The 25,544-nt window shown below is 34.5% G+C and overlaps 1 protein-coding gene across 1 annotated transcript in view; it reads left to right on the top strand.

Annotated features, from left to right (window-relative positions):
- The window catches only part of DPY19L4 (dpy-19-like 4 (C. elegans)), a 48,974-nt gene that overhangs the window by 20,605 nt on the left and 2,825 nt on the right, over positions 1-25,544 (top strand). The window contains exons 7-18 of the mRNA XM_012643576.1: positions 948-1,071; positions 6,095-6,229; positions 7,827-7,958; positions 8,058-8,156; positions 8,719-8,792; positions 11,803-11,961; positions 12,762-12,881; positions 16,883-17,003; positions 19,131-19,187; positions 20,222-20,304; positions 22,773-22,905; positions 25,114-25,272. Coding sequence (XP_012499030.1) covers positions 948-1,071; positions 6,095-6,229; positions 7,827-7,958; positions 8,058-8,156; positions 8,719-8,792; positions 11,803-11,961; positions 12,762-12,881; positions 16,883-17,003; positions 19,131-19,187; positions 20,222-20,304; positions 22,773-22,905; positions 25,114-25,272 — 1,396 coding nt within the window. The remainder of the gene's footprint in view (positions 1-947; positions 1,072-6,094; positions 6,230-7,826; positions 7,959-8,057; positions 8,157-8,718; positions 8,793-11,802; positions 11,962-12,761; positions 12,882-16,882; positions 17,004-19,130; positions 19,188-20,221; positions 20,305-22,772; positions 22,906-25,113; positions 25,273-25,544) is intronic.

The following is a 25,544-nucleotide window of genomic DNA, read 5'->3' as shown; positions in this document are numbered from 1 at the left end:
GGCTAATTTTTTCTATATATTTTTAGTTGTCCGATTAATTTCTTTCTATTTTTAGTAGAGACGGGGTCTCGCTCTTGCTAAGGCTGAGCTCAAACAATCCGCCCGCCTCGGCCTCCCAGAGAGCTAGGATTACAGGCGTGAGCCACCGCACCCGGCCTAGCACTTTTGTTTTTGTGTGGAAAATAGCCATTGAGTGTAAGACAGCCAAATTTAATGATTGTTGGAAAGGTAGTCCTTGTGGTCTGAAGATATTTACACAGTACTCTCTCAATGAAAATTGATTCAGGAGAAATTTAAGAGCAACCTACGAAGACATTTCTGTATTTGGCATTCTGGAAATTTTCAAAAGTCTCTAGGTATATCCCATAAAAGACTACTGTAATGTTAACTCTGGGTAACCTGCTGATTGAAAAGATTATTAAACTTGATATCAGAAGGTAAGTATTATAATCCCAGGAATGCACCTGCTGGCTATGTGACCTTGATTAAGTCATACCATGTCTTATATGAGCTTCATATTCCTTTTGTAAAGGAGAATAAGAACTTTGGATCTGCCAGGCTGCTAATTATGTAGAACACATTGTACTCTAGAGAAGGATAGCCATCTGGTTAAGGGAAGGGGTGGCCCTGAAATCCAGGATACTCTGTGAAACAAGTTGTGTGCCTTAGCATGGGGCCGAGTCCACCCAGAGGTTTTCCAGTTTTCAGAGGCCTGTGTGTTCACCAACGTAGTACACAGCAGCACTGCATCTTCCTGGGTGGGGAGTGGAGATGAGACACTATTAATTTGCTCAAAGATGCTGTATAGGCAATGGAAGGTCTGTTATGCCTACCTCACAGGATTGTTATGGATGGAGGACAAAGATTTGTGTGAAAGTGCTTTGAAAAATCTAGTGTAACACAGATATAATATTTTGCTTTTTCTGTTCATCTGTGGTTTATTTTAGGGTAGATACAACAAGAATTGAATACTCCATTCCTTTAAGAGAAAACTGGGCACTACCATATTTTGCATGTCAAGTTGCTGCACTTACAGGCTACTTAAAAAGCAACTTACATGCTAATGTACAGGTAAGATACAAATCTGTTTTATATATTACAATTAGTTGTGATGTATTGCAAATGCGGTATATAATTTTTTAAAAAAATTTGATCATATTAAGAGTTAAGTTATATTCGATGAAACCTAGTTACTATATGATAAAAGATATGGCTAGGTAGTTTTCTTATAACACTATTATATAATCAGATTCTGTTATTAATAGTAAGTTATTTTTAAGAGAAAGGAACTGCTTTATTGTTTTAATGCAGTTAGTTGGCAAATATATGATGAACGTCTATTTTGAAAATTAATCTGTCCTACTACTCTTTTAGCACTTCTAAAATATTGATGGCCATTAGTCATCATAATTTAAAGAAATATTAATGAAGATACAAAGAGTGACCACAAATGACAGCAGTGTTACCTTTGATGGTAGCACTGTATATTCTTTGTTTTCTTCTCCTGGTTTGTGTGACTGAGGTGTAGGTAGATTAGTGCAAGTTTCAGAGAACTGTCCCGGATAAGTTAATTCTTACATTGTTGTTGCTACAAATCCTTATAGCACTTGGACGAAGCCTACAGACTCTGTCTCAGAATAATGATTTAAAATGCGTAAAATGAAATAAATGGGATTACAAAGGCAAGAATTATACTGAAATTGACTGAAGTACAGCAATCTGTTGACAATCTGCCTATCTTGGGTTAAGAATTCCTGACTAGAAAAAGAGAGCAGAGGATACGACCAAGGAAAGGCTTCTATTAGACCTTGTTGTCTGAGAAACAAGATGCACTTATGGTTCTTTTTTGAAATCTCTGAAAAGTATACTGTTCTCTCTTCCTTTCAGCGGTGATAAATGTCCTGAGTATAGCAAACTTTATTATTTCATTTTTATAATGGTAATATTTCATTTTTATGTAAAATAACATGACACATTTCAGATTTGTAATTTTCCTGTTTGATATTTTTGTCTAAATAGCTTTCTGAGCAAGAATATTTAGTGTAATAGTCAAGGAGTCTATGAGTGTTTTCCTATCAGATTGTATAGTTGTCTCCTAGAGAATAATAATTCTTCAGTTTTTGTTTTTTAATTTCAAAATATTAAGGGGGTACACAGGTTTTTGGTTACATGGATCGCTTTTGTAATGTTTGAGGCATGGCTATAAGTGTGTCCATCACCCAAATAGTGTTTATTGTACCTGTTAGGTAGATTTTCGCCCATCCCTTTTTCCCTTCAGTTTGTATTAATAAATGAAAGAGTTTAGTATAGTGAAACAAACTGCCTAGGCTTCTTTATATTCACCTTTATTTTGCACTAAAACGAAACTTTTGTTGCTCCCCAAAACGGTTTTATTAAGTATCTTTTTAATGAAATCATTGTTCTTATTTGTTATTTGAAATTTAAGAAATTTTTAAAATGTCAGTAGATTAATACAAGTGTTTTTTGTTACATGGATGAATTGTAAAATGCTGAGGTCAGGGCTTTTAGTGTACGTGTCACCACAATGGTATACATTTTACCCGATAGGTAATTTTTATCCCTCAACGCCCTCCCTCCCTTTCCCTTAGTTTCCAATGTCCATTACAGCACTTTATGACTGTGTGTACCCATCGTTTAGCTCCCACTTGTAAGACAGAACATGTAGTGTTTGTTTTTCCATTCCTGAGTTACTTCACTTAGGATAATGGTCTCCAGTTCCATCCAAGTCTTACTTATTTTAAAAGTTTTTTGTAAACTTATTTTTCCCTTTTGTAGCATATTCTTCTTTTTTTTTTTTAGCATATTATTCTTTTTGGAGTATCTTTTTTCATTGCCATGTTATCATGTTTTACATCTATTCTTTCTAATTTTTTTAATTAAAAAAGTAATATACGTTAGCATATAGTAAAAAACAATTCTGTCAGTGCAAATGGTATATAATGAAAAGTATATTTTCCTGCAGTTTGCTATCGTTACCAAGGACCTTGTACTTTTGAAGGGATCCAAGAATAGTTCATAATCTTAGGTTACATTTTGTTTCTTTTTTTTTTAAATTTAACCACAATTATTTTTCTATATTTTGAAAGTACTCCGTAATATCCTCCTCCACTCCCTCTTTGTCTCTTAATGTTAAGATAAAGGGGGAAAATTGTATTTATCAGTTATATGGTTATAAGTAGTCATTCACTCCACTGGTAGTTAAGTATATACAACAAGAGCAAAATATCTATATGCAAACACTAAAGGGGTAAGAATATTAAGGATTTTATAGAAATACACAGCAGGAAAAAAAATACCAAGTTAACTGTGATATATTCTTTTATTTATTTCTTTTTTCTTTTTTTCTTTTTCTTCAAAGCCTCTGAACTATGCTAACAACTAAATTTTTCAAGAAGCGAAACTGTCCAATCATTCAGTCATGTTTATTCTATTTCCCTCCCTCCCTCTCCTATTTCTATTTTTAGTTTAAATTAGTTTAAGATTCACAAGAAGTTACAGAAATAGTATAGAGAATTACCATGTTCCTCTCACCCAGCTTCCCCCAATACTACCTTATTTGACCATAAAACATTGTCAAAGCCAAGAAAAATTGATACAGTACTATTAATTCAGGTACAGACCTTCACCAGTCTTTACATGCACTGGTTTTTTGGGACCGAGGGATGTATAGTTGTATGCATTGTTATCATGTGTAGATTTGAGTAACCATCATCATAATCAAGATACAGAACTTGGGCCGGGCGCGGTGGCTCACGCCTGTAATCCTAGCACTCTGGGAGGCCCAGGTGGGCGGATTGCTTGAGCTCAGGAGTTCGAAACCAGCCTGAGCAAGACCGAGACCCCGTCTCTACTAAAAATAGAAAGAAATTAATCGGACAACTAAAAATATATAAAAAAAAATTAGCCGGGCATGGTGGCGCATGCCTGTAGTCCCAGCTACTTGGGAGGCTGAGGCAGAAGGATCGCTTGAGCCCAGGAGTTTGAGGTTGCTGTGAGCTAGGCTGACGCCACGGCACTCACTCTAGCCCGGGGAAAAGAGTGAGACTGTCTCAAGAAAAAAAAAAAAAAAAAGATACAGAACTTGTACAGTGGAGGCATCACCGGTAAGGAACTCTGTCATGTTACCCCTTCATAGTCACATCCTTCCTCCAACCCTAACCTCTGGCAACCACTGATCTGTTCTCTATCACTATGATGTTGTCACTTTGAAAAGTTATATAAATGGAATCATAATATTAACCCTTCGAGATTGACTTTTTTCACTCAGCCTAATAATGCCCTTACAACCATCTGAGTTGTTGTATGTATCAATACTTTGCTCCTTGTCATTGCTGAGTAGTATTCCAGCAACATGTATTCTTTCAATCACATATTGTGTACTTTGCTTCCCATTCTTGAGGTTAGATCTCGTGCCCCGTTGCAGCAGGATATCCAAGCTCAGATCTTTTGTGCAGTTATCTGGAGTCATCCAGAGACATCTGCGGTTGATTACTGAAACCTATTTGATGTGTCACTTAAATCATTTATATAAAAAGTTCACACTATAGGCACGGTGAAAATGAAGCCCTGTGAGGCACTGTGAGCAAGGTAAGGGGTAGACAAGACTGCATAGAACTTTGAAAATGTTCAGGGAAAGGAAAAACTTAGCTAATTGTCCAGATTGTGTTTGACATATAGTTCTGTCTTTAAGACCTATTTTCACTACATATTCCTAGAGTAGTTTGAGAATAAATCCTTGGAATTAGTGGTTTGTTTTATTATGTTGTAGCTTTTCCCTAGAATCTAAAAAGTAATCTCTAAATGCCCAGGAGGTTAATTAGGCTGGGTCTAGATTTGAGCCTTTATTGATTTATGGAACTGGTTTCTCTGGGGATGATGGTTTCAGGCCTGGTTATTATAGTTCTGATTGTTCCACCTTAGAAGGTTTCCAGAACTCTCTCCCTATATGTAGCTATGGTGGTAGAAGGAGCAGGAGCTTATATGTTCTCTCAGTGTGGAGCCCTTCTGAGCTTTGCAGTTGGTGTTGTTTGACCAACTGGTGGAATTTTGCCATCTCTTAAATTTTGTTCTCTGGTCTTAATCTTATTGAGGATACTGGAAAATTCTGTTATCTTCTGATGGCTAAGGTATTTCTGACTCTGGAATTTATCTTTGAGTATAGTCAGTTGAGCATGAAAGATTTGGTTTTAGAGAACATACTTCTCATCTTAGGTTTCTTGACCTGATCTTTATTATCCTTCTCCTTCACTGTTCTTATATGAATGAGGTCATTTGACACTATAACCTATGGAGAAATTGAGGATAAAAAAGTTGGATTCATGGAGGAAGGAGAGACTTGTTGGAAATATGTTATGTGACAGTGGATTTGCCACAGACTTGGATGCTTACTGAGGGATCACTTGGGAAACAACATTTGGAAGGATAGAACTGATTTAGCCAGGCAGATTTCAGGCAAGGGCAATGAAATCCTTGTGTTTAGTATTTAGCAGAGGAAAACAGCTGAGAGTTTTATATGGTTGACAGTACAAGCATTGGGGAAAGATAAGGCTACACTTGTGTTAAGAGAAAATGAAGAAAGCAAAGACCTGGGGGTATAGGCTGATATGTAAACAGATTATTTAAATGGAAGTTCTTAGGAAAATATGAAGCACCGTGGAAGTGAAAGTATTATTTTCACAGCAAAAGTAGTTACTTTCACAATAACAAAGCTCACCAGCCAAGTCTTGTATAAGCCACTATTGTCTTATATTTATTGCTTTACTTCTTTTGAGATGAAAGAAAATTGTATTGAATTTTCGTTTTTCTTTTCCCTTTGTCTTTCCGAAATTCTCAATATGATGTTGATCATTGAAGGACGAGTGTTTGTTTTCTCTCTGGAGTTCCTTGTTTAAGATCTTACTGTTTTTGTGAGGATTTAATAGTAATTATGTGATTTAAAAACAAATTTTCAAGAATTACATAGCTTAAAGTTGAACCAATAACAGAGCTGCAACTTTGAGGTAAAAACCTAATAGATTTTTATAGTATAATAATAAAGCTTTTGATGCTTAATTTCTTCCTATTTTTTCTCTAGAGGTTTTGCTACGTGTTGATCAATGTTTCAACATACACATTTATGATGATGTGGGAGTACAGCCACTATCTCCTGTTTCTTCAAGCAATCTCTCTGTTCCTGCTAGATATCTTTTCACTGGAGCAAAATGACAAGGTATTATGGCATTTCAAAATGATGATTTTAAATCCAAAGAATAAATGTTTTTATGTTATGTTTTAAAACCTCCCTTTCCTTTCTTTATCCTATATGCTCAGATGGTTCAGAGTCCTGATAAGTACCAACATTTAAGTTATTTGAACAGAGAGAATTTAACACAAAGAATTGCTAACCAAGTGTAAAGTCACTAACTTGTTAATTGAAAGGGTAATAAGAGCCTGGAAGTTTCACAGAGTAAACAACTACAAGATGCAGCTACCACCACCAGGGCTGAGAAAACAAAGGGGAAAATATACAATTATTAAAACTTAGAGACATAGGGTAGGGACCTTATGGAGCTGAAACTCAGACTTCTGAGAAGTGGCCACTGCTCAGCTTAGCTGGTGTCTCTGGGCTCAAAAGAAGGGCCCTTCAGAACTGGAACCCAGGCCTCTGATGATGGGATTCTGGCCAACTGGTCCTGGTTCTCTGGGGCTAAAGGATGTGATGAAGCTGGTTCTTCAAATGTTGGTAAAAGTGTACCTGTATTCAGTGTTCACGCAGAAAGGAATTGCTCTGTTGGGGTGAGGAAGCGTCACTGAGGTGATGATTTCAGGAACCACAGCAAATAGGAAACAAGAGGAAGGGGCAAGCCTTTCCTTCCTCCTCCAGCCTTGCAGTGTCTGTCTAGCATTTCCTATTGGCAGAGCTTCATAGGGAACCAACTGGAAAAGGAGAAATGTAGATTATAGAGTCCCAGCCCCAGCATTACCAAGCAGAGGATGAAGAGTAGGTTTGGAGCTAAGAGACAGTGACTGGTAACTGGCACACATTACCAGCACCTGGAAGACTCCATCATGCTCTCTCCCAGTTATTACTTCAGCCCCCAAGGGTAGTTACTGTTCTGATTTGTAACAGTGAGGTGTCTTTTTTTCTAAAGTGGATCTAGCTTGTTACGGATTTTTTTTCTTTCTGTCCTTTTTTATTTGTTTTTTACTTTAACATTCTGGCTTTTAATTTTTCTTCCTAACTAATGCTTTTAGTGTTTTAGTTTTCCCTTTGTAAATTAATTAATTTATGATGCATTAAGTTATTATACTATTTAATTTTAGAAAAAATCTAAGACATATAACTTCCTGGGAGATCTTCTATTAGAACATTGAACTTCCTTATGCTCACTGTAAACTGGATCAAAAGCAAAAATACTTTTCTCTGGGGGTACATTTCATGGCAGTATATTTTCACTGGGTAGGTTTGGGAACGGCTGCTAAAGATCAAGATTTTTGATTTATGCAGTTTGAGGTTACATAGATGAATTTTAATATCAGAGCAAATCAAGTGAGATTAAGTCAGTGTCTGGAAGTTCCTTTCAGTCTGATTTAGACACCGGTAGTCTTAAAGCTCTTTACTTTGTTTTCAGAGAGTTCTAAGAAAAAAGTGATAAATTTATTATATACCATAACATTACAAATATGAATTCAATGTTTGTATAATATTGTCTTAAATTATAGTAGAGCATTTACTGTATAATTACAGTCAAGTCTAAACAAAACTAATGAAAAGATGTATAATAAAATTTATATTATTCTCATTCATTTTATTTTCGTTACAACAGGTTTATGAAGTTTACAAAATCTATATATTTTCTCTCTTTCTGGGATATTTACTGCAATTTGAGAATCCAGCTTTATTAGTATCTCCTTTATTAAGTTTAGTAGCAGCCTTAATGCTTGCTAAGTGCCTTCAGGTAATTAGAATTGCCTTTTTATCATTCTTGTGATAAATTTTTAAATTGTGGATTTTTTTTACACCTCACTTCTTTGTTCATGTGATTTTTCCCCCATAGCTGAATGTGAAGAAAGGAACTTTTGTAGCTAAAATAATGAAAGTAATTAATTTTTACTTGGTGTGTACTCTGACAGTGACATTGAATATCATAATGAAGGTAAGCAACTGTCTGAGATTCTTATAGTACAGCAAATTGAATAATGAATTATATTGGACTAAATTTTAATGAGAATAATGAGATAGCAAGGTAATGGAGTTGAAACAATGTAATTTTGAGTTGAACAATGATCATAAATAGCATATTGGGTGAAAAAATAGGGTTCCGGAGTCTTCTCTCTGTATACTTAAAAAGAAAAAGAGAAATACACTTTATTTTCAATTTAATTTAAAATATCATCATCACCCAATTAACATTAAGCAATATATGGAATAAATTGAGACAAATGAAAGGTGTTCAGAAGAGTGGGTAGGTTACTCCAGCCAGGTGGGATATGGTTGAAATTTCCTACTACCCCATTTTAGTTATTATGTTTAAGCATAAGGTGATATGATTGACTTATGTCAGTAAATCTCTTTACTTCATAGTCATACCATGTATGATTTAATTCATATTTTTGTTTTGTAGTCTTGCTGTGTTTTCTATCTGTAGTATTGGAAAAAGCGTATTGCTATAAGCATAGTTAATATTATTTTATTTAGTTAGTGTTCTTCTCTTCTAGATATTTGTCCCACACAAAGAAAATGGGCACATGCTGAAATTCCTTGAAGTAAAATTTGGACTAAATATGACTAAGTAAGTTTTAGATTATGTAAGTTTACCTAAATCTATACCACTTAGACAATAAACAGCAAAAATACTCAATGCAGGGAAAATACACCTAATCACATAACATTTAGAAAATAATTAATTTTAGATATTATAATATCTGGGAAAAATAATATTAATATTTTTTTCTTATGTAATTATATATCTCATTTAAGTCTTCTATAAATTAGATATACTTAAACCTTCATAGTATTATAGTGGCCCTGTGCGGTAGCTCATGCCTGTGATCCTAGTATTCCGGAAGGCCAAGGCAGGAGGATCACTTTAGCTCAGGAGTTCAAGATCAGCCTGAGCAAGAGTGAGACCCTGTCTCTACTAAAAAAAAAAAAAAAAAAATGTATTATAGTATTTTAAGGCTATTTCGTCCCTTGATGAGGAAAAAAGATACAGCCTAAGGTCAGAATAAATAAAGATTTAAAATTAATAAAGCAAGGATAATTGTAACCACTACATCAACAATATGCTTACATTAAAAAGGGGCAGAAGGAGGGCAGTAAGGTATTTATTTTGTAGCAAAGAATCTCATCTTGGGGTCATAATAATTGGACCAGAAGCTAACTATTTCTTTTTTTTTTTTTTTTTGGAGATAGAGTCTCGCTCTGTTGCCCGGGCTAGAGTGCTGTGGTGTCAGCCTAACGCACAGCAACCTCAAACTCCTGGGCTCAAGCGATCCTCCTGCCTTAGCCTCCCGAGTAGCTGGGACTACAGGCATGCACCACCATGCCCGGCTAATGTTTTCTATATATTTTTTGTTGTCCAGATAATTTCTTTCTATTTTTTTTTTAGTAGAGACGGGGGTCTCACTCTTGTTCAGGCTGATCTTGAACTCCTGACCTTGCTTGAGCAATCCTCCTGCCTCGGCCTCCCAGAGTGCTAGGATTACAGGCGTGAGCCACCATGCCCGGCCTAACTATTTTTTAATTCAAAATAATGTTGTGCCTTTATTTTTTGTTGGTAAATCAGTTTTTGTTTTGTTTTTTAATCTAAAATGAAATAAATGATTTTACATATTTTAATAAAGTCTACTTGCATAACAGAGGATATATATTTACCTATGTATTTCTCTGGTTCTAATATACCTTAGAACTTTATTCTCATTTACTGGGATTATGTGGGATTGTAGATACTGTGCATAGAATTTCATGTGGTGATAGATTGCAGTTAACAAAGTATTCAACATGGTTTAAACGCTGGAGAAGTCTTCTGATGTATAAATTATATATGTATATCTACTAAAATAAAAGGATCCTTTAAGAGACCATGTGCTCCAAAAGGTAGGGACTGTGTCTTTTTTAGGTGTAAGCATAGGCCGTAATAGCAGGCAATCAGTAAAAATTGGTATAACCCTTCATAAGTGACTGGCCTTTCCATTGACTTTCCCCATCCAAGGTTAAGCTCATCTGGAGTCTCCCAAGGTTAAGGGCTGCTTTTTGCCAATGTTTATTAGTTGATGTAGTGCCCCCTTTATTCAGCATGTCAGATACTAGATTTGCATCATAAGATAATGCACTAGGTGTTTTAAGAATAAAGCATGGTTCCTGTCCTTAGAATATTGCCATCTCATTAGATAGTTTTTATACAATTAATGACATAGATGGTATAAGTAGTAAATGTGTTATGTTTAAATGTGCCAATTGGACAGTAGGATTTGGAATTCACCAAATTTCAGCAAACATTTCTGTTGAGACCGATTTGCAAGAATCACTGAAGAAATGTTAATAGATATTTATTGGATATGTAGGATAGTAGGCTGGGTGCTCTGGGGGATAAAAAAATGACTATAATCTAACACTGTAAACTGCCATGGGGAAGGGGGAAGGGAAGATTGATACTGGGAGATATGGAAAGAATATTCATTTGATTAGGATTTGAATTGAATTTAGAATTAACAACTTTAATAGGCAGATATAAAAAAGGTGTATTCATCACAGGTACAAGATATTTTTATGGCACCCTCTTAAATATACCTGCTGTCTGACACATTGTTGAACTTTAACTTTTTGTTCTAAACCCAGTGATTTGTAAAGTAGACATTCTCAGTCCATCCACGAATACTCCTGAACATCACTCCAGCTCTTCCTTCCCCAGAGGTAGGGATTGAGGATTGGAGGTGGGAGATGGATTAGAAATGAGGGTGCAGATAAAAGTACGTATAACTACGAGTCTTATTATACTTAGCTTAGGATCAGAAAAGTTTACCCTGATTTTTATAACTCACAAGATTTATACTTCAGGTTTTATGATTTCTATCTTAGTAAGTAGGTATCTCTTTTTAAAATGAATCCTAGTTGAGTTACATTTATCGATATAAAGTAGGGCTGTCCAATAATAACATAAGTGAGCTACTTATATAATTATAATTCTAGTAGCCATATTTAAAAAATAAGTGAAATGAATTTTAGTAGTATATTTTCTTTAATCCAGTATATCAAAAATATTTTTGAATGTATAAGCAATGTAAAAATTATTAATGAGATATTTTGCTTTTTTTCATTCCTTTTCTAAATTATTTTTTTCTTTGAAATCCTGGGTATATTTTATACTGAAAGTATATCTCAATTCGAATTGACCACATTTCAAGTGTTTAATAGCTACTTGTAGCTAGTAGGTACCACACTGGACAGTGCAGATGGTAGAGGTTGGCCAGCTAAATTTTTTGTTGTCTTCCAGATAAAAATAGAAATTGAAACTTCCTAAAAACTGTATTGGGCTTTAGAGATGGTCGTGTTACTAGGTAATAAAATGCAGAAGTTTTTAATGTATTACAGCAGTTTTGATGAGAGTGCATGCTTTGTTGAGGAGGTTTACTAATACTGTTATCTTCATTTATAAAGGATAGGACTTTGCTGTTATAAGTGAATGGATTTAGGCAATGTGTTTTCTTCTAGTTTCCACTGAGATTAAAAAAATATATACTTTTATGTTCACTAGTTTAAAACACTTATGATTTTAATATTGTGCTTTTTGTCTTATATAGGAATTTTACAATGAATTGGCTTCTCTGTCAAGAATCCCTGCAAGCACCATCTCAAGATTTTTTTTTGCGATTGACTCAGTCTTCTTTATTACCTTTCTATATTTTAGTATTAGTTATTTGTTTTCTTTCTATGATGCAAGTTATTTTTAGGAGAATTAAGTAAGTACCTATGGGAATCAATTACATTATTGAGTATATTATGAAAATATGTAAAATACTTATTTTTAATATCCTTCCAATATTTTTGTGTTTGTTTTAGAGCTCCTAATTCCATTCCCTCTTCATTGATATGAAAAATATTATAAGATAAGTTGACCAGAAAAATTCAAATTTAGTTTTATACATCTAAATAAGTAATGTCCAGATTTAATATAGTTATAGATTTAATATGTAACCGATATTTAAATAATCAGTTAAACTTTTATAGACCATTCACTAATTTACTCAAATTTTTACTTAATGTAAGAATAATTCTATTCAGCTTTACTCACGTTTTTACTTGATGTAAGAATAATTTCTCTGTTTAACTTAAACGAAACTAGTAGTATAAGTGATTTTAAATCATAAAGTTCTACTATTCTTGAATATTTTTATTATGTTTGAAAGGAGGTGTAATTTCTTCATCTTGGGAATTTATTCAAATTATGATTTAACTATATTGATTTAGCAATCACTACTTGAGCCATAATTAATCTTAGAAAAAGAACCTAAAAATATTTTTTATTATTCTGAAAATTCGTATTTAGTCTTTACAGTCAGTTGTCTTCAAGTTCTAAAAGCCATTTACAAAGACTTGGAGATATGTAAGTGAGGTATTTGAATAACAATATACTTTCAAGTTTTTTGTTGTGAAGAAATTTAAAATTTCAGGGATGGCCTTCAAAGATGATAAACAATGTATTTTTGATTTTTCAAAAATGTATTTTCAAAGTATTAAAAAACACATTTCCTTTCTGTAGTGGTAAGTCCCTGAAAGAAACTGTTACTCTTGAGGATGGACGAATTGGAGAAAGGCCAGAAATAATTTATCACGTAATTCACACTATTTTATTGGGTTCTCTTGCAATGGTTATAGAAGGGTAAGTTTACTTTATTTGATCTGTTTGTTTTTATAAAGATTGTCCTTTATAATAGTAATAAATGGATGTATTCAGGAATACATTTATAAAACTTTTTAAAACACAAAACATGTCCAGTGATGATCACTGGTAAAGAAAAGAAAAACTAAAAATCTATAAACTTTCTTAATCTAACTATTACCAAGGTATTTATAATACAGTGAACTGACATTTACTTATTCATGCATTTGTTTCAAAACTATTGAATGTCTTCCAAGGTCTAGGCATTGTGCTAGGTGCTAGAGACAGTGGTAGGCAAAAGTGGACACACAGTCTCTAATGTTATGTAACTTAGGGCCTAATGGAGGTGACAGCTGTTAATCATACAAAAATAAAGTTACAACTTTGGTAAATGAAGAAGAGTTAAGTGGTGTTGTGAGAACACATTGAAACAGAAGTTGACTTAAAGAGATCAGAAAGTTTCTCTAAGGAAAAGGTACTTGAGACCTGAAAGATGAGTGGGAGTGAACTAGGTGAACAGAAGAGGAAAGTGTATTCCAGGTAGAGAGAATAGCACATGCCAAGGCCTGTGGTAGGAAGGATCATGGTGCATTGTTGGAAGGAAAGGTGCTCTTTATGGCTGAAGTCTAGTGAGCATGCAGTAGTCCTTGTTGAAGTTTGAAGGTAGTTATTTTTTCTTTTATCCTTTCCCTTACCTGATTTCTTTTATTGCCTTTAAATGGCAAATGAACCCTTATGAAGTACATATGTGACCCCATTTAATGTTCAATAAGGTAGAATTTTTACATTTCATTTGCTTGATAATTTTAATGTTCTATTTGCCTTCTTACCTTTGCTAAGGCAAAATAGGTATCCCTATATTAATATTCAGGTAAGTTATATTATAGTTGTTTCGGGAGTTTGAATCCTTGAAACATCTTACACCATATATTTTTAAGTCTTCAGCTTTCAGACTTCCCTTGTTCCTGCTTTTATAGTAGGAGATATAAAAATATATAAGATAGGATTCCCAGCCGGGCATGGTGGCTCACACCTGTAATCCTAGCACTCTGAGAGGCCTGAGGTGGGAGGATTGCTTGAGGTCAGAAGTTTGAGACCAGCCTGAGCAAGAGAGAGACCCCATCTCTACTAAAAATAGAAAGAAAGTAGCTGGACACCTAAAAATATATAGAAAAAAGAATTAGCCAGGCATGGGAGGCTGAGGCAGAAGGATTGCTTGAGCCCAGGAGTTTGAGGTTGCTGTGAGCTAGGCTGACACCATGGCACTCTAGCCTAGGCAACATAGTGAGACTCTGTCTCAAAAAAAAAAAAGATAGGATTCCCCTTCCCTGAAGCCCACAGTCTTGCTGGGTAATTGCAATTTTCAAGAGTCCCTAAGACCACCCTTACTTCTGATACCAACTGTAAGTTTGGGAGTCCCCCAAACCACTCTCAGGTTCAGTAACTCCCTAGGACTCACAGAACTCAGAAAAGTCAATATACTCACTCACAGTTTATTACAGTGAAAGGATACAGATTAAATTCAGCAGAGGAAGGAGATACATAGGATAGGGTCCAGAAGACACCAAGGCACAGAACTACCAGTTGTCCCCTCCCAGTGGAATTGTGCAGATAGTGCTTGTTTCTCTCAGGAATGATGTGTGACAGTACACATGGAGTACTGCCAATCAGGGACACTCACCGAAGCCTTGTGTTCAGCGTTTTTGTTGGGGCTCAATTACTCATATGCGGTTGACCACCCTGTGTGGCTGATGTCAGTCTCCAGCCCCTGCAAAGGTTTAACTATACCATGTGGCCTAGGGCCCCCAACGTAAATTGCATTATTAGCATAGACTCTCAGGTATGACCCATTTAATCCAGTGGGCACTGGGGAGCCACTAATGCTTTTTGAGCAGAAAATGTCTTTTCATGGTTATATTTGAAAAAGATTTATTTGGTGTTTGGTTGAATTGGAGAAAAGTTGAAAGGCAGAGATGTTACTAAGGCAATAAAGTGGTGTAGAATGGATGGATACAGAGAAATCAGTGGATTTAACATCATTGGACTGATCTCTAGAGCAGAGAAGTTGTGTTCCAGGGGATATTGTATACATATAATGTGAATGGGGTCCCCTGGAACTATAAACCAGACCCTAGTATTGCTTCTGGCTGGCTGGAAGTATAGGTTGGTATTTCCAGAAATGAGGAAGTGAAGAGGAGATATTGATTGACTGGAGGAAACCAGTATAATTCCTCTGTCTTAGCAACAGGTATTCTGTGTATGCCTACTACTTCTCACAAGGCCTGAGTTAGTATTTACATTTTAAAAACCTTCATTAACTATATCCTTCTCAAATTAGTTATTTCACATTTACATAACCCTAGATCTTATACAAATTTTCTTATACTTATTTTCTAATTGTTTTCCATATGTTCACTTTTATTTCATCTTGATAAAAAGCTCCTTGAGGGCTGTAACTATGTCTTATTTTTCTTCTTTCCTTTCTAGTACTGTGGTCTAGTTTGCAGTGCATGATCAATAAATGTTTATTAAATGAATGAATATTTATTTATTTTCTCCATTCTATAGCTTTGCTGTTTTATAAAACAATAATAGCTAACATACTTTGACCTCAGATTCTTCTTGTCTCTTCTGAGTTTGATACCAAGAAATATATCATGGAAAGATCTAGTTGTTCTCCTTAGTATTAATTATAAAAGTTATCTCCTGGAATTTTCTCTTGATAATCTGTATGAAGCGCTGATACCTATAAATTTTTCTAAATTCTTCTTCTTCCATTTTCAGCTTTTACTATCTCCCATGGGATGGGCTCCTTTTGTTTTCTTTATAGTCTACAACGTAATGTACTTTCTTTTATTTATACAAGTTCATTTTTCTGTACACCTGGATTTTTAATCTTTTTAAGACCCCAATTATTTTTCTTTTTCTTTTCCTTTTTTTTTATGGAGGGGGAGGGGTGAGGTTTAGTTTCCCTTTTTTTTTGAGACAGTCTCACTCTGTCGCTCTGGGTAGGGTGCAGTGGCATCATCAAAATCCTGTGCTCAAGGGATCTTCCTGCCTCAGTCTCCCAAGTAGCTGGGACTACAGGCACTTGCCATGATGCCCGGCTAATTTTTCTATCTTTTTAGTAGAGACGAAATCTCCTTTTTGCTTAGGCTGGTCTCAAACTCCTTAGCTGAAGCCATCTTCCCTCCTCGGCCTCCCAGAGTGCTAGGATTACAGGTATGAGCCACTGTGCTTGGCCTAAGAGCCCCAATTTTTAATCTTTCTTTTTTAAAAATTAATCTCAAAAATAACATATGCAGATTTTAACAAACCGAAATAATAGAGAAATATATGAAGTGAAAAATTAAAATCCCTCCATCCTATTCTTTAGAGATTGCTACTCTTAGCAATATCTTTCCAGGTGTTATTTTTTGCTGGCACCATATATCTACATTTAAAAAAACAAAAAGCAAAAAACTAAGGTAACACTGTACATGAAGTTTTGCTTTTGCTTTTTTGTTTCTCATAATAATTTATTTAATAAATATTTATTGAAGGACACTCAGGTTGTTTCCACTTTCTTTGCTATTAAAACAACATGCTACAGTTAAAACCCTTGCGTGTATATCTTTATACACTGATGCTAATGTATCTGTAGTCTAGATTACCAGAAATGGCATTGCCTGTCTTAGGATATTTTAAACTTTTATAGGTTCTGCCAAATTACCTTCTGAAAACACTGTGACAGTTTATATATTGTCAAAGAGTACAATTTTGCTATACCCTCATCAGTATTAATGCTTTAAAATAAAATATCCTCATTTGGTAACCCATATGTCTTGATTATTTAAGAACTGGATAACAATCTGTTCCTGAAAATTAGAGGCTAAGCTTTTTCATTCTTCTTTAGCATTTTGGTATTTTCATGGGTAGTAGGAAAGAACTCATGAAAGAGAAGCTAGATAATAATGATATCCATAGGATGTCTCATATGTGACTCCTTTTGGTTTTTTCAGCTTGAAATACATCTGGATTCCTTATGTATGCATGTTAGCAGCATTTGGTGTATGTTCTCCTGAACTTTGGATGACACTTTTCAAATGGCTTCGATTAAGAACTGTACACCCAGTATTGTTGGTGAGATATTTTGTGTTAAGTACTTGTTTCTCTTCCAATTATATAAAATTGAACGCTAATAAATGGAAAACACATTGAATACAATTGAAATAGCATGAGTAAATCACATTATGATTTACAGGTAGAAAGATCCTGTGAAAAACATTTTTAAAAATAATTTATGATTTAAAAGTAATGTATTTTAATGCATACAACTTAAAAAATAAAAAGTAAAAATACAGGTGAATCAGTAGTGTAAGAGACTATCAAGAATTAATTTTCATAATTTTTTTTCATTTAGAACTATGGTGTGTTTTCTATGTGAGTAGAACATTTTACTGTGCCTACTATGTGCTATATGCTTGGAATACAAAGATAAAAAAATCATGATTAATTTCTTCAAGTAGATTATAGTCTCTTGGGCATAAAAACAGATAATAAGATATATTCACAGGGTGCTGTTAGAACACAGAGAAGGACTACTTGATTCAATTTTAGGGACTCAAAGAAGACCTTCCAATTTCAGATATGAAAGATTCAGTTATTAGGCAAATGAAAGGGAAAGAAAGGATATTCCTAGTAGAATGAAGAAGTAGAGAGGCAGGCAAAGAACATGATATAATCAAAGGGGATAAAAACAGAGACCAAGAAAGCATGGCATATTTAGTTTTATTGACACATAAAGTAAGGGTGGTCAAGAAATGAGACAGGAGAAGTAGAAGATGTTGGGATCATGGTGGCCTTGGGTATCATGCTGTGGAGCTTGGTCTTGTCCTCTGGGCAGTAGGATGGCATTGAAATTTGTGTGCCTTGTGGAGAGTGAGTCAGACTTATATTTTCTGTTAGCTCACTCCTACAATTCTGTGAAGGATAGGCTTAAAGTTAACAGACTTAAGTCAGGAAGGTGGAGGCCATGGTGGGTAAAAGAAATAGAATCTTCAATTTATTGAATGTTCATTATGTGTCAGTTACTGTTTGAAGCATTTCACATGCTATTCAATGTTAGATTTTATTACCTCTATTTTATAGATAAAGAAACTAAGGCTTAAATTGGTTAAGTAACTTGCTTGAGATTACAGAGTTCATAAGTATGGAAACCATGATTCACACTCAGGTTTTTCTGACTTCAAAGCCCATTCAATTAGTACATTGAAGTGAAAAAAAAAGTAGTTAGAAAAGAAGATTAATAAGACTGAGTGCTTGCTTAAGTATGGGTTAATAAGGACGAGGGAGAAGTCATGGATGTTTCCTAGGTTTCTGGTTTGTGTGACTATGGATCATGGGGTCACCAACAGACATGGGCCGATAGGAACAACAAGTTTTAGTAGGAAGATGATGAATTATCTTTACTAGTAGTCATCTTCTATTTTGCTAGTCTTATTTTTCTTTTTTTGAGACAGAGTCTCACTCTTTTGCCCAGGCTAGAGTGAGTGCCGTGGCGTCAGCCTAGCTCACAGCAACCTCACACTCCTGGGCTCAAGCAATCCTTCTGCCTCAGCCTCCTGAGTAGCTGGGACTACAGGCATGCGCCACCATGCCCGGCTAGTTTTTTCTATATATTTTTAGTTGTCCGATTAATTTCTTTCTATTTTTAGTAGAGACGGGGTCTCGCTCTTGCTCAGGCTGGTCTTGAACTCCTGAGCTCAAACAATCCGCCTGCCTCAGTCTCCCAGAGTGCTAGGATTACAGGCGTGAGCCACTGCACCCAGCCTGCTAGTCTTATTTTTAGAAGAATTTTTACATTCTTATTTTAACATATTGGTATATGGATATATATTTAGCTATTTTCCTGTGTTAACTCATTGTCTTTTGTTGTTAGCTTTTAATGTAGCAGTTTGTGAGCTCTTTATAACATAAATTCCTGTCAAAATTTTCAAATACGATTTGCTATTTGAAATATTACTATGAGCATTACCTTTTTAATGTTCTGCCTTATGTTTATTTAGTAAATATGTATGTCTCCCTATACCTCCAGCTTATTAATCTTTATCCATCTCACCCTGTGAACTAGGTTCTATGCTGACTTCAGTTTCTTTGAAAGTTTTATAATGATAAGTATATGTGATTGGTCATAGAGTCAGTGTCTAGTACCTCTAAGTATATTCTGAAATATATTTATCCATAACTCTTTTTGCTTTAATATTTTAGGCACTTATTCTGAGCATGGCTGTGCCTACTATTATAGGTCTCAGTTTATGGAAAGAGGTAAGAAAATCAGATTTTTATATTACTAAAATGTACTTTATCTACACGATAGTGATAACATTTATATGTGTGGGTATGAAACATTGAGACACTATTCTACAAAATAAAATGTGATATTCTTAGTAATGCTTAATTTTCTTATCATTAGGAAATAATAGAAAAGCTAAAACATTTTTAGAATGCCATTTTTAGAATGCAATTTTCTGTAGTCTAATTGCTATTGTTAATTCAGTTTATAATTGGTGAAGGAAATTGCTGAATAAATAGATCTTAATAATAAAGAATCATTGGGTATGGTGGCTCACACCTATAATTCCATTACTTTGGGAGGTCAAGGTGGGAGATTTACTTCAGGCCAGGAGTTTAAGACCAGCCTGAGTAACGTAGTGAGACCCCATCTCTTCAAAAAAATTTTAAAATTAGCCAGGCATGGTGACATGAGTCTGTAGTCCCAGCTACTTGGGAGGCTGAGGCAGAAGGATCGCTTGAGCCCGGGAGTTTGAGGTTGCAGTCAGGTATGATGATACCACTGCACTCTAGCCTGGGCAACAGAGCAAGAACCTGTCTCAAAATAAATAAATAAATGAATATTAAAAAATATTTTGGCAACTCCACAATTTTAATATTTATAAGGTGATATAAATTCTTTGACTTTTCATAATGTAACATGAAACCTATTCCCACTAAACTTGCAAATTATTCGACCTGAAATTTGTTTATTTATGTATTTATTTAGTGTGTGTGCATGAAGGATACAACTGATGATTAATTTATCATTGTTTGGTAATGATTAAATTATTTATGGAGTCTAGGCAGTGAATTAACCATAGCATAGGCTAAATTATTTGGATTGCAAAGAATAAACAAGTTGTTGAAAGAAAGCAAAGAGATCCATGAAATTTTTTTCCATGAGAACAGTGTTGTAATATCGTTTGCCTGCAGTTAGTCTCTTAGTCTTTTGAAATACTCTGGAACAGATTTAAACTTTCTAATTACTTACACACACCTTTTGGGGATTTTGTTTTGCATTTTAGTTTTTTCCAAGATTAATGACAGAATTAACGGAACTACAGGAATTCTATGACCCAGATACAGTGGAACTTATGACCTGGATAAAGTAAGAAATGAACTGCCCAAGATTATTGTTAAGCTTTGTTAATTGTTGCATGCTATCTGATGGATTCAGGGGAAATAATAAATTTATATGTTTCCAAATTCTTCTTATAAAACTCAGGTATTTTATCTTATGTTTTTAGGGATATTTAGTTTTCGATTGGACATTATTATTCCAATTTTATAACTAAACTCATCCCCTTGGGCTTGAAAATATATGAGATTTGAGACTCCCACTATCAAACATCTAGAAATACAGCATAAAAAAGGAACAGATCTCCTTTTATTTAGATAGTCAAGAGGATGCCTGTTTTGTCTTGGGTTGGAGATAGATAGGTGGTGGATTGGTAGTTTTGATAACCAAGGGGTTTAGAATTTAATGCTCCCATAAGACAGGAGATGTGGTCTTGGGCCTATGGAAGAAGGGAGTTGGCGTTGAGACCCCCCCAAAACACACAAATATAACTCAGGGACCCTCAAAAGGCTACACTGTCAGTGAAAAGATGGAATAACAAAATATCCACCAAGTGGTAGAGAAAGATGATGAGAAAGTACAGTTTCTCTTGGCTTCAGCCCTTGGTCAAAAAAGTTTCCCCTCTGAATTTGTAACAGTAGATGTGAATTCTTGTGGTTTTGTTGTTTGAAATTATACTTGTCTAATCCAGGAAACCCCAGATTGAGAAATTAACATAAAAATGGTTTTGGGCTGGTCTGGGATGCCTGATACCTTCTCAACTCAGGCTACACAGAATTCAGTAAATAAAGTTTCATGAAGTTGAGCTCCAAAATTACAAAGCACTTGAAGAAGCAATTCAGCACAACCAAGTATCAGCTGTTATTTGTCATAAACAGCAAAGTTAGACCTGTTCCAATTTCTGATAATAAAATTTGTTTGTATCATTTAGCATTTGCTACCTAAGTCTACCACAAAACTTAGTAGCTTACAGACAATAAGCATTTGTTATTTCACACCATTTTGAAGGTCAGGAGGGCGGAGGCAGTGAGGAAGATTCTGGTGTGACCCATCCCAGCTTAGAGTGTATAGTCCGGAATGGCCTCTGTCACATGCCTGGGGTTGGCTAGGTGACAGCTAAGGGGATCAAATTGACTTGGTCCACTATCTCTTATCACCTAGCAGGTTATTACAGGCTTGTTCACAAGGTAGTAGTTGTAGAGTTCCCAAGAGCAGCAAGAGAGGGGTCTCAATGTCAAGCATGTTTTAAGTCTCTGCTTACATTATGGTTGCTATCATTCTATTGGCCAGTGCAAGTCACATGACCAAGATCAATGTTCCCTCCAAGACCATGGCTATGGAGAGAGAAATTCTTGCAGCCATTTTTATAACCAATCTACTCCATTGATGGAGATTATGAAATAACTACATTGCAAATTATTAAAGACATAAAAGAAATGAAAACATGAAAAAGGAATGAAACACTATTTAAAAAAAAAGCCCAGGAAATCATGGGAAAAAAAGACAAAATGTTTCTAAGAATGAGGAATAGGTTTATAGAATAGGTAATAGAAATGAGAATAGTCTTATTATAATGTCATGTTGCTATAAAGACACCCTTGTATGTATAAAAATTGTCTTCTTTAGATCACCCATAACTATTATGCATTGATACTTTTTGTGAATTGTATTTTGCCATTGTGGAGCACTGACTATACAGCCTTGTGTTGTCCATTAACAAAAGAGGAAGTTACATCTCTGTATGTGATTTACCACAGTATTTTAAAAAACATAGCAAAGGCCTGAACAATTGTACAATTGGATACTTGTGTTGCTGTGGTGTAATCATTCTGTTTTGTGTCTGTTTCCTCACTACTGAAGACAATGGCCATGTGCCATGTCTTTATTTCTAGAGGCCGGCACATAGCAGGTAGGTGCTTAATGTTGAATACAGGAAGTGAATAAATAAGTGAAGGCTTAGAGCCGCCCTTTGGGACCTGTTTGTAGGTTACCTGCCTTGAAAGTGGCATCTATCTGGGACTTCAGATCATGATTTAAAGTGGAGAAGTCTATATGTGTTACCTGGAGACAGGCACATGGGTAAAGATAGGGAAGGAGCAGGAGGAGAGATGGATCTGGAAGGAGTTGGGTTATGGTGGCTAATATTTGCAAAGATGAACTTGAGAATTTACAGCATCACCACTAAACTCTATCTAAAGTAATATATTCTTGTTACATCCCCTTACCCTGCTTTATCACGTTATTACCAGCTGACATATATATTTACTTATTGTCTCCCCCTGCTTCCTCTTTTTTAAAAAAGTTTCTGTATCTTCGGCACTCAAAACAGTGCCTGGTGCATAGTAGGTGCTCAGTTATTTTTGAATGACTCTATAAATGAAATGAAATGAAAACTGACATTGCAACTTAGGTTTGCCTGGTATTTCAAAGTTGATATAAATCAGTGATCTAAATAGTGTACTTGCCTTTTCATTGTGTAAATCTATGGTTCTTTGCAGAAGGCAAGCTCCAGTTGCAGCTGTGTTTGCAGGGAGTCCACAGTTAATGGGTGCAATTAAATTATGCACTGGATGGATGGTGACAAGCTTGCCTCTTTATAATGATGATGATCTTCTCAAGAGAAATGAAAATGTAAGGCATTTAAAATTTTACATTTGGATCTTTTTCACAGCACCCTGTATTTTAGTATAGTCTATAGTGACGCATGTGTTCCTAGTTAGCCAGGGAAATCCAAAGAATTTTAGAAGAGTTAACTAGCTTTAGTTTTTAAAAATCTGCATAATATAATACATTTAACCAAGAGCACAGCCAAAATTAAAATATTACATTCTTTGTTTTAGGAATAGTATTGCTGTGTTTCTAGGAAAAAAATATTATTCTCCACAAAGTATCAAGGGACTTGATTTGTAATATTTCATAAAGGGAAATACTCTTGAAAATATTATTGTTCTCAATTAAATTATTGAAGGAAGACTGTCAGTGTCTTGATACACTTTGTCTTTCTAAGCTAAAATTCTATTACTGCTTATAAAACACTGATTTTTTTAAAAAAATGGGCATTTATTAATAACTCAGTGTAACATTAGAGTGATATCTAATTAATTATAGTTTAGAGAATATATTATCTTGAACAAGTCTTTTCTAATTGGCAAGAATGTAAAAATACTTTAAAATAGTTATAGAATATGAATTAATGAGTTTATTAGAGTTAAAACTATTGTGAATTTAATTTCTTTGACTAAAATTTTATTTATTGAAATTTAGCACTGGAAAATTATAACAAAGGTCACCCACCCCATTTCTCTCATTATGAAAATTAGAATATTGAGGCCTAGTAAAACAAATCATTTTTTCAGTGCTTTATAGAGTTTTTAGTATTCTTAGTCCATTGTTCAAAATCTGCCAGACCTAACTTGGTACAGACAATTTATTACCGTGTCATTTGTGAACATAAAATAGAAATCTAAATAGCTAAAAATTTTAAGAATAAACTTTTAATTTTGGAATAATTTTAGGTTTATAGAAAGATTGCAAATATACTACAGAGAGTTCTTGTGTACCCTTCACCCAGCTTTCCTCTAATGTTAACACCTTACATAACCATGGTATATTTGTCAAATTAAGAAATTAACATTGCTACAATACCATTAACTAAACTGTAGACTTTATTTGGATTTCATCAGATTTTCCACTAATGTCCTTTTTTGGTTTGCACAGCCAATCTAAGAAACTACATTGCATTTAGTGATTGAAAAAAATGTTTTAATTTGAAGTGTGTTTAGAATTTATTTATTCTTTTTGAGGAGAAAATTTTAGGGTGGAATTTTCCAAGTATGGTTTACTATTAAGATGTTAATAGACATTAATGTGGACACATGGGTTCTATGAACAAATGTTACATTAAACATGTACTGTATGCTTGGCACTATTCCAGGTGCTAAGGATAGGGTCCTTGCTCTCCTGCAACACATTTGGGAAGATAAACAACAGACAACTGTAAAAACAATTCTTAGAGCATCATGCAAGACTAATGTTTATGGAATACACTTTAAGAAATCCATCTCTTTAGATATTCTTCTATTAGATTATTGGTGGTTGCTAAATTTGCCTAAATTATTTTCCATTTACTTTGCATATTACAGTGGAATATTTTGAATATTTTAATCATGAGAATACACTTAATCACACAACACACATATATGTATACACACACATATAGACAGAGAGTCTTTGCTTTTTATATATTTATTTCAGCTCAAGTAGGTTAATAGTTTTTGCTCAGAAAATTACTCCTAAGTTCTTAAGTTTCTATGTTCTATGGAACATATGAAGGATGGTCTTGAGAAGCTTAAGTGCACATCATTTGTATAAATCTGGAAAATTTATTTCTGACCAGAAGTGATCTTTATCTTTAAACTCTTCTCATATCACACAATTTTTATTCACAACACAAAAATCAAAGATCATAACAGTAAATTTTTAAAACGAAAAAATCCACCTGTCACGTTTTTGCCCCAAACAACTTTTAAAATTTTTTACATTCCCTAGTCTGTGTCTATGTACATTAAATATTTTTATATGGTTGTCATTAGAATTGCATAATATGATTTAGAATTTAATTATATACCGCATTATATTTGCTATTTGTTTTATAGTTAGTCTTGACTGCTATGAAACGTGAGTATAAGCTTCACGAGGGCAGAAATCAAGTCCTAGTGAATATCTTTATTTTCCATATATAGTACTCAGTACTAAGAATATAGTAGATGCTCAACATACAGTTTTGATTAATGGAAGTTTTAAATGCTTTTTAAAATAATTTTAATTATATTCTTTCAGATCTACCAAATCTATTCAAAACGATCTGCTGAGGATATTTATAAAATACTGACATCCTACAAAGCTAATTACCTAATTGTGGAGGATGCTATCTGCAATGAGGTGGGAACCATGAGAGGCTGTAGGGTTAAAGATTTATTAGACATTGCAAATGGCCATGTAAGTAACCATTTGGAAAGTTAATTATTTTTCAGAAAAACGACTGTTTAAACTGGTAATCATCAAACTTCAGTTTTGGAACTTAACTAAGAATGTAATTAAGAGTTATATAATAATGGTGAGGGCTTATTCAAAATAGTTTGAAGTATTTTTTTTTGAGACAGTCTCTCACTGCGTTGCCTGGGCTAGAGTGCCGTGGCGTCAGCCTAGCTCACAGCAACCTCAAACTCCTGGGCTCAAGCAATCCTTCTGCCTCAGCCTCCCGAGTAGCT

Source organism: Propithecus coquereli, unplaced genomic scaffold, assembly GCF_000956105.1.
Source record: "Propithecus coquereli isolate 6110/MARCELLA unplaced genomic scaffold, Pcoq_1.0 Scaffold2, whole genome shotgun sequence".
NCBI classification, from domain to species: Eukaryota; Metazoa; Chordata; class Mammalia; order Primates; family Indriidae; genus Propithecus; species Propithecus coquereli.
Note: the sequence above shows the minus strand (reverse complement) of the source record. Positions and strands in the feature narration are given on the sequence as shown.